General features: G+C 46.0%; 1 protein-coding gene across 2 annotated transcripts in view; it reads left to right on the top strand.

The window, feature by feature from the left end:
• Positions 1 to 2,830: 2,830 nt before the first annotated feature.
• Positions 2,831 to 10,434, top strand: part of ARSJ (arylsulfatase family member J) — a 332,453-nt gene continuing 324,849 nt past the window's right edge. The window contains exon 1 of one of the 2 annotated variants that reach the window (XM_078676759.1): positions 2,831 to 4,222. In XM_078676759.1, coding sequence (XP_078532885.1) covers positions 3,864 to 4,222 — 359 coding nt within the window. In that variant the 5' untranslated portion in view covers positions 2,831 to 3,863. Of the gene's footprint in view, positions 4,223 to 5,307; positions 5,426 to 10,434 lie in introns of those variants that run through there. The other variant, XM_078676758.1, reaches the window with a different exon arrangement.

Raw genomic sequence — 10,434 nt, 5'->3', positions numbered from 1 at the left:
GAAAGGGCGAGAACGACATCGTCCGGTCACCCACTATCCATGAAAGTCCAGGGAGAGGGGAGACAACTTGGATAAAGAAGACTAGGTTAGTTGACGTTGGTCATGAAATTATTTGTTTAGGAGATGGAGTTTCAGGTCCCAGTTGAATTAGGAGAAGGAGGGGTTGCATCTGATGATTCCAAGGAGAGCGTTCCATATCCTGGGAGCGTTGCCAGAGAACGATCGGTATTGGGTACTTTTCTTTTTCACTTTTGGAGGAATAAGGAGGAGTGAGTTGGTGCTTCTTAGTGTTCTGGATTGACCTGCTCTAATCAGTTTGTTGTTTAAGTAGTTGGGGGTAGGAGAGTGAAGGGTTTTGTGTGTGATGCAGACCAATTTGTAGATACATCTCACTTCCATGGGAAGCCAATTGAGGCAGTTCAGAGCTGGAGTGATGTGTTCAAATCGTTTAACTCCAGATACTAGTCGAGCTGACATGTTCAGTACTGCTCTTAGAGGGGCTAGGTGAGCTTTTGGAGTCCCTGTAAGGATGGCTTTTCCGTAGTCGATTTTGGAGAGAACGACGGATTGGATCACTGTCTTGAGGTCATCGTGAGGTAGAAAAGGTTTCAGTTTCTTGAGGTGCCTTAGAGAGAAAAAAGCACTTTTTGCAGAGTTTTTGATGTGGGCCTCCATTGATAAGTTCTTTTCAAGGGTGATGCCTAGAGACTTGACTGAGTCGGATAGGGTAAGGGGGCAGTTTAGGGCAACCAGATTCTTGAGCCACTCTTGGATTGGGCGATGGTTACTTTTTGGAGAGAATAGGATATTATCTTGCCTGTGGCGGGTGAGGTCTTGATTGATGAGGCATTTACGGTCCATAGAAGGCATCCATTTTACTTGTGATAGGTGGGGACAGCAGTTTCACAGGACCCTCCAGGGGGTGCTTCCAGCAAGCCGGCTAGAAGATGTGGGAGTTCCCGCAGCAAAAGGCCCTTGTGGCCAATCCCCACCTGGGTGCTATGGCACCAAAGCTAGCAGCACAAGTCCTTGGGGGGATATTGAGGGTGCAGCGGGTGCCCGAGGTAAGTGATATTGAAAAGTTTTTATATGTGATGTTTTCGTTATGTAATAAATATAGCTGGGGTATTACGACCCCTTGTCCAAGTTTCCCAAAAAGAAAGTGTTGTGTGCTGTCTGTACAAAGGAGAGGATGGGTGGTAGTCACTCTGAGAAACCTGGCCATATGAGTTTTTTTCTTTCTCTGGCTTTACCACTGAGATGCAACTCGACTGTAGAGCTTCATAAATGAGGTATAATTTGACTTTTGAATGTTAAGCATGGTTGTTTTGCACTATATCAGTGCAAAACAGTGTTTTTGTTACATGTAGAATATCATCAGTGAGGCATGGTTAAATAAAAGGCCTCATCAGTGAAGTGCGCTCACCCGAGCATACAACTCCAATTTAGTGAGGTGGCTCCCTCACAAAAAAATGTGAGAGACTGGAATGCAGTTGACCAACAAGAGGGAAGTCTTCATGCAACACAGGAGAGAGATATGAGAAATCGGTAGTGAAAGATTAAAATAGGTGGGAACTTCTGTGATCGAGGCTCTCATACTTTTTCTTTAATGGGATTCCATTCCTGTACTATTTGAAAAAGTAAGTGTTCCCAGACTGGGGAATCCCTGCAAAACCTAGCATGTGCTCAGCCTGCGAAAGGGAAGTCAGCCGTGAGGACTGTGTCTTTTCAGCCACGACAAGGGCTGCCACGTGCTGTAAAGGGCCAACAGCTGTAGCGTCTATTATTTCTGCATGACTGAACAGAAAATGTGTGAAAACTATGCAGCGCAACCCATGTAGGCCAACTATTTCTGCCCGAGAGGAGAACGTCTCATTGTTGGACAGACATATGGGAACCACACTCCTGCCAAGGAGGAAGTGCATTTTGCCAAACTCCTCAACGTGAAGATGCGCTGTTTTCAGAGCCGGAAACAAATAATTCGAACGGCGTGCGCATTCCACGAGAATGGTCCGAATACAAACAAGATAACAGGAGTAGTCAACTTTCAAGTGGATTGGAGAACCGGGCGGAGTTTCAAAAGGATTTTGAGGAAAAAAATACATTGATAGAAACTCCTGCAGATTTAGAGGTGGGTGACGTAAGAACAATAACGCGAGGAGAAAAAAGGAAGGCTGAAAGGGAAGGATAATCTTTTTTACCGTGGAAATGTGATGATGAGTTGATGGTGATAATGTGTAATAATGTTATCCCAGAACCTCTCGCTCCAATAAATTTATTAGCAGGAGCCCTCAAAAGAGCGCGTCACCTTAAAGCAGCCGCAGAACCTCCGCCACGTCTGCACTGTCTGTATTTATTATTACCTCTCAATTTTTAATCCGTTTTTACCGGCCACCCACACCCCTTGGGTCACAGCAAGTGTTGTGTTTTCTTTTGTGGTGCAGTCTGTCAAAATTGGACATTAGTTAGTCAGCCAGGGAGAGAGACAATAGCGGGATGGTCCGTCATTCGGTGAAGCCGGTCACCACCTCTGTGGGGGAGGCTCAAAACAAAGGCACTGATCCTGCAGTCACGGAGAGAGGGGAAACAAAGCCAGGAGATTTGAAAACAAAAGAGAGGGGGGCGCCTTACCCCTCTTTCGACTGACAGCGCAAGAGCGACGGAAGGTGAAGTCCTTAGAGGACTTTCCCAAGAAGTTCTGACTTCTTCGACGCCCCATCCCCCTTCTCCCCCCAGAGGGTTTGCTCGCTCATAAAATCTTCCTCAGTCACTGCTGGCAGTGAAGCGGGTGGGAGGGGGGCCCTCGGGAGGATGCGTCTTGAGAGGAAATTAAACTGCGGCGAGGTGAACAGAGGAGCCCCGGGGAGTGACTGACCGCACACTCCCTCTAGCTCCGTTTCGATTACCTTTTGGGGGCGGGCCGTGAGTGAGCAACAGCTGGAGGGACACGTAACACTGGAGATGCTCTTGGCCAGTGAGGCGGATGTGAGTGAGCACTGCACCCCTGATGGAGGGAGAAACCAAGCAGGGTCCCAGGGCAGCGCACGGGAGGAGCAGGGATGAGCGCCTGCAGAATAAATAACACCCACGAAAAGACGCGCTCAGTGTGAGACCTTCGCGGCAGATCATATGCACTGGCAGAAGCATTTTCAGGAATCTCACTGTAAACAGAAGAAAAAGTTTCAGACAGAGGCGACGCGAGTTGAAAGTCCCCTGACACAGGATGACGAGGAAGAATTTGAAGTAAAAAGGGAAAATGTTATTTGCAAGTTTGCTGGCTGATATTTTAGGAAGGGATAAGCTAAATGTGAAATATATACACTTTGGTTAAAACGTCGAGCGCACGGTGTATTTATATACAGGCTGCTTTTCCTTCTCGCCCTCAACACCCCCCCCCCCCTTACATTGAGGACTGCTCAGCCAAAGTGCTTCACCAGTGTCCGTAAAACAGGAAGTGCACATCTCAAAGCTATGGCCACTTTAAGTAGTGCATCAGCCATTCGAAGCTACCTACCGCCACGAACCACCCCGGAGTGAAGTGTAACTGACGAGCCGGTTCCGGACAGCACCGGGCATCGCGCAGCTGTCAGTGGCACCCTCCCCGCCCCTGCACGTGCCCTTCCCTGGAGCTTCTGTAAGGGTCGCCAGTGGAGCGAGAGGGCACGCTCGGACAGTAGCCGATCCATCTCCTGTCACTCACTGGCAGCTACATTTTTTTTCCTCTTCTTCGGTTTCGGGTCTCTGCAATGCTTCTCCCCGAGGACGCCGGCCTCTCCCTCGCTGCCCCTCTCACACTCAGCATCTCCCGCGCAGCATCGCCCCTGCCATAGCCAGAGGGAGCTCTGCCCGCCGGCCTGAGGAGGATGCGCTGGCTGGGGGTGCTGTCCGCCTTCTCCGTGGTCAGCCTGCTCACCTACACCCACCTGGCGTGGGGGGCGGCGGGGGGCGGCAGGGGCGCCCCTCGTGCCGGGGCCAGGTCGGACCGGAGGCACCCGGTGCGTGCCCGGCAGCAGAAGCCCACCTCGCCGCCCGCCTCCCCCTCTTCCCAGCCTCACATCATCTTCATCCTGGCGGATGACCAAGGCTACAGGGACGTGGGCTACCACGGGTCCGAGATCAAGACCCCCACGCTGGACCGGCTCGCGGCTCAGGGGGTGAAGCTGGAGAACTACTACGTGCAGCCCATCTGCTCGCCGTCCAGAAGCCAGTTCATGACTGGGAAGTAAGTTCATTGAGGGCGGTGAGGGGGGCGCAGAAGGGGGGTCTCTAAAAGGCGCATGGCTTGTGTAATGTGGGGCACGGCTCAAACAACTAAATTGCATTTCTGTCATGTCTGTACTGTGCCACCCGACTTGTATTTTGAATTCTGGCTGAGATTTTAATTTTTGCAACCAGATATATGAGGCAACAACCAACGGATTGTAAACCGGACAGAACTATTGGCTTTGTTAGCTGTTTAGGATAAGTGAGTAGCAATGATTTTTTTTGTGAATAATATTGAATGTATTCGAATTCTGAAACTGTGAGACTGAATTAAAATTACTCAGTGGTAGTGGTAGGGGTAGTGTACTTCAGACTAGAGTTACTCATTCATTCCCATTGTGCTCATTCTTCTTTGGAGTTAAGTATAAAGTGGTTCTGTCGGGTAGCGAGAAATTGCTTTAAAGGATGGCTAACTCAGCTCAATATGCATATAAAATAAATACAGTAAACCCTCTAAAAACATTCAAATCAAAAATATATAGTCTTTATATTGTCAAAAAATCACGATACACAGGAATTACTTCATTCTGTGATAACACAAGTTTCAATAAATGGTAAAATCATTACGAAAAACATGTGGTGAACGTGACTGTGGTGAACAAAGTGATCAGTGCATTAAATCCAGTGACACATATATACAATATATACAAGGGGAATGGGTCAGTATGATAAGTTCGTCCTCCAAGGAGACAAGGGGTAATTGTACAAGCTCCTGGAGTTATCTTGACCGGTGATGAGCGTCGACGTTTCGACCCTAAAGCGCCCCAGTTGGTGGTCGCGGCGGGTCTTTATCAAGACAGGGAAAGTCTGAAAGGAGAAGGGAGAAGGGAGGCAGAGGGTTTATGGAGAGTTTACAGAATTATTCAAAAGGAGCGTCTACGTTGACGTATGCGAGCACCAATTACTCACATGAAAGGCAGGTTAAGATATCAATGCCTGATGGGTGGCCAGACGGTCCAACCTAAAGGGGTAAATTGAGAGCGCCTGTGAGTGCCAGAACATTAGCAAAGTCTGTCTGACCAAGGCTACAGGGACGTGGGCTACCACGGGTCCGAGATCAAGACCCCCACGCTGGCCGGCTCGCGGCTCAGGGGGTGAAGCTGGAGAACTACTACGTGCAGCCCATCTGCTCGCCGTCCAGAAGCCAGTTCATGACTGGGAAGTAAGTTCATGGAGGGCTGTGAGGGGGGCGCAGAAGGGGGGTCTCTAAAAGGCGCATGGCTTGTGTAATGTGGGGCACGGCTCAAACAACTAAATTGCATTTCTGTCTTGTCTGTACTGTCCCACCCGACCTGTATTTTGATTTCTGGCTGAAATTTCAATTTTTAAAACCAGATATATAAGGCAGCAACCAACGGATTGTAAACCAGACAGAACTATTGGCTTTGTTAGCTGTTTAGGATAAATGAGTAGCAATTATTTCGTTGAGAATAATATTGCAAATATTTAAATTCTGACATTGTGAGACTGAATTAAAATGACTTAGTCCTGAGATAGGGGTAGTGGACTTCAGACTAGAGTTACTCATTCATTCCCTTATGCCCATACTTCTTTGGACACCTGCGCTCTTTTCTCTTCTCATATCGCCCATCTGCATATCTGACACCTCATGTCTTTCATCTTCAGCACCCCCTTTTCACTGAATCCTGAGTGTATGTCCTCACATCTCCTACAAGTCACCACCCCCAAACACACTAAGCACCTTTAAGCACTGTATTTTCTACTACTTTTGCCTTCTCAATAATTTGACAACTGCATACCTCCTTCACACACAGCTGCATAGAATCACACATGCATCTGGAATTCGTGACCATTGCTCAGGTTGTTCAGCAGAGAGGCCAAGCATTGGATGACCAAGGCCTCGATTAACAAAGAGCCTCGCGCCTTGTGGCAGAGGCTCCTCAGTGGTGAGGGGATCTACGCACTTGTAGCAGGATCTCTACAATGGGAAACCGCAGGGTGGAGATCTTGCCACAAGTGTGGGGATCCCACCGCAACTGAGAAGCCTACACTGCGAGTGCGGAAGCTCTCTGTGAATCAGGCCCAAGTATTTTGAACACCTTTTTGACCCACTGACAGGCACTATGAGAAACTCACACTGCCTTCAGAGTCTGCTCCTGAGCTCTCAATTGTGGCCCATTAGAAATGCCAGAAGGCGACTCAGTTCAAAGTATGCACTACATAAAAAATGTTGCTACACTTAAAAAAGCAGAAACACAACATCCTGGAAAAAGTGAGCACTCTTAAGGAATGCAAGATTAAGTAAAACATTTGAAATATAAACAGGAACAAAATCTCTGACTTTGAATACCTTAACGGATCAGTCTTATTTGCCAGTATAGTTAAGGACAAGAATACAGGGCCTGTTTAAATGTCCGTTTTTAATTACTACCGTGCCTGAGACCAGGAGGGACCCGGCCCAATTAAAACCCTAAGTTAACTTACACTTTTTTCGGTACTACAAGCCACACACACTTATAAGAAAGTCTCTCAAGTCACTTTTTATTTCTCAAACTTGCATTTATTGCCAGGAAAATTGCTCAAAACGACGGATGGATGCACAGGTAGGTGCGTAAATGATGGCTAAATAGACTGAATATTAGATTAATGGATGAAGGGTGGTTGGATAGGTGGGTTGAGGGTAAATTAGTTGGATGGGTGGGTTTTATGTGGTTGAATGGAAGGGGCTATGAATGAGTGGATTGGTGGATGCATGCATGCAGAGATGTATATATGTGAGTATGTATGGATGAATGACTGGTAATGTGGCTGGGTGGGTGAGTGAGTGGATGAATGTGTTTGAGGAGGATGGATGGGTAGATGGATGAATGGACACATGTGTTGATGAGATGATGGGTGAATGAATGGATGTGTGGGTTATAGATGGATGGGTGGTTAGATGAGGTCTTAGGACAAATGGATGGATGCAGGCTGGAAGGGGTGTGTGTATGACGGGGTGTACGATGGAACAGATGATGTTGTGGATGGATGGATAACTTGGTGAGTGAGTGGAAAGGTGACATATGGAGTGATGACTGCCCACATTTCTGCCCCTCCTGCTCTCGTCCTTACAAACCCAATCTGACCACCAACCTCCCTATCCTCCTCTGCAATTTTCCGAATCTCTTTTCAATGTGTGCCTGGTTATTTTTGATTATCACATCTCCCACATTTCGGTGTTCTTATTTCCCATATTTATCATTTTGAAATATGTCTGGCGGAGACTTATATGTTGTTAATATTCATTTATGCTATGTATGACCCATGTCTTACTGACCTTCTTGTCTCAAAATGTAAAGCGCTCTGATACCCCTGGGTCCAGCCAGCGCTATATAAAACCTCTAAATAAATAAATAAATAAATAAATATGACTGGATAGAAGGTCAAACAGATAGTTTTAGTGGCTAGATGGATGGACAAAGCAATGAATGGGAGGATGGAAGTGGTGAATTTGTGGATAGTTCCATGATGGGAGGGTATATAGATTCTTGATGGAAGATTGAATGGATGGATCTGTATATGGTAGGAGAAGTGCATTAAGCCCTTTTTCAGCACAGTGACAACAGTATTGGACAGAGTTTGTTAAAGCTTGAAGCATATATCTAGCTATAATTGCAATTACATTGATTAGATGTTGACAGTTATATTTGAATATTGCACTTTGCGATGTAAAAGTCACTTACCTGCCAGCCGCCGCCTCTCCTCCGTCTGACGCAGGAAACCGGAAGCATACAGGCTCCCAGACACACTTAAGCCAATCATAATGCTGCTGTCACCAGCATGACATGAGTTTTGTGATTGGTCTGAGCGCCATGGTTCGGCGCGCAGACAAGGACTGGGAGCCTGTGCATGTCCTCCACACAGGCTGTGCAATACAGCCAGGTGGAGAACATGCTAAGTGCACATGACTGTTTGTCTGGCCCAAGACAGTTGCCAAACCATCATGCGCACTTAGAAAGTGTCCAACACTCCTCCCCCTTCTCCGTGGGCAGCCCTGCCCGCCCCACTTGTAGCTAAACAGAGCCAGTTTGGAAAAATAAGATGATAATAAAATGGTGTTATCATTTTATTTTTTATTTTAACTGCTGCCTATTGAGAATTAAGACTTCTCTACTAAAAGAATTCAAATATGCATGCCCTCGATTGTCTATCACTTTACATGCCAATTTGCACACTGCTCTGTATTTTCTGTCTCATCGAACAAAGTTAATAAGAAGATTTATAAAACAATTACATGGTAAGCTGGGATCTGCACCCAACAGTTTCTGGCCATAAAAACAGAATGTTTTTTAATCGGCTAAACACAACCGTCCTATATACATGCCATGACATGGATTGTGGGAGCTGGGACAGGACATATTTGCCCTTGATGTTACTATCAGGTGGCGCATTATGTCCTACTACTAGGACAAACATGTTTGAGAATTTTGGGGGTGTTATGGCCATTCAAGTCTCGGTGCAGAGGCCAGAGAAATGTTGTGCATAGTTAAGTAGCACCTGTCTCTTTTTGGAACCTGTCATGCGCCTCGTATGTACTCTGTGGTTTAGATACTTCCCAGGCAGACACGTCATATGTTTGTTAATAAATATTGCCTCCTTTGACTCCAGCTGCAAATTGAAAGCCTGTGGGCCGGATTTACACAGGTCCCCTTCAAGCAGCAACATTCGTTGCATGCCAGGGTGGCAGGTGAACAAAGAGCAGGCCCCGCTGCCATGGGTATGGCTTGGCAGAGGAGGCTGGTACAGAGTTCAGGAAGGACACTCCTGGGAACCATACTCAGCCGCATGAGATCTCAGGGGGAAGGAATGCAAGGTGAAAGGGCCGAGCCACCTCATTTCACCCCACTGTGGAATGTAGAGATTAAACAGCAACGTGAGTCAGCATAGAGCGAGTTCACATGCATTTCCAGAGAGACTGTACACACCCTTTTAAGACTGAGTTGATGGCTCGTGGCTGCCCTTCGATCTCATCAGTGGTAGGCAGAGGCACTAGAATGATATGGTTTTTGGCGGCCGCAGCATTTTCTTCATAATTATGGATTTGCACCATAATCCAGCATCTGCTGCATAATTAAGGCTCCCTGTTTTCCGTTTTTACTGATTTTTACAGATAAATACAGACAGAAAACCATTTCTTTTCTTGTCTTTATTTATTTTTAATTGTGGATAAAAACGGAAATTGGGTGCTTTTTGAGTGATTATAAATACACTTTGCCATGACTGCCAGGCCAATAACTGTGTGGATTGATAGGTAAGGGGGTTTTAAAAAAAGGAATTTTATTAAAGAGGCTTAAATAGCCATAGAAATGCACAAGGCTGATACTGAAATGTGCATATTTTCTTATAAGTGCATTGATTTATCTTCTGCAGGTGTTCATATCACTGAAATCTGGCAGGCGTTAAGCATGACTGCATATTTATTGGTTAAATAAATGTGGAAATATACCAGTTTCAGCTTTATTTTTTTCACAAAACCCATTATAAATATGGATAAATACAGATAAAGTTGACAAAAAATAAATATGGATAAATACAGACGGAAATGTCAAAAAAAAAATACCATAACACCGGGAGCCCTATGCATAGCATAATCTACAGATTTTAACAAGAAAAAAAGTAGCTTGGAGCTAGAATGGATCAACAGTTACTAAAAATGCAACAACACCTGAAAAGCCCTTCACAAAGGTTGACTGGCCGTATTTTCTGTTGCTTAATGCTATACTTGGGTGACAGACTTGTACTAAAGAGGTGAACCCTTGGCCTAGAGAGTGTTTACCTGTTAAAATGGCAGTATAATGAGATAATAATACCATGCTGCATAGTCTGCCTTTTCTTGCCACTCTACCGGATAATTTGGCCACCTCTCTAGCAAAATTCCAGTGACCCTGGTGGGAAGGGCACAGTATAATGAACAGGCATATTGGTAGCATGATAGTCTGCATTCATTGTGTGCCATACATTGATGCATCAGGGCATGTGGCCAAAATACCACAATTTGCACTGTAATCTCACCAGCTCAGCTGGTTTTGAGAATGTACATGTGTTTCAAATACCTTGCCATGCTCCAAAGCCACACTTCTTTTATGTACTGTGTTTAGATCACAATGTGGCAGAAGTAATCTTTTTATGCATGCGTGGTTCTACAGACCCTCACAGCGAATGATCCTCCTA

The sequence above is a fragment of the Lissotriton helveticus genome, chromosome 2_1 (assembly GCF_964261635.1).
Source record: "Lissotriton helveticus chromosome 2_1, aLisHel1.1, whole genome shotgun sequence".
Lineage (NCBI taxonomy): Eukaryota > Metazoa > Chordata > Amphibia > Caudata > Salamandridae > Lissotriton > Lissotriton helveticus.
This window is presented reverse-complemented; position numbering and strand designations above follow the sequence as displayed.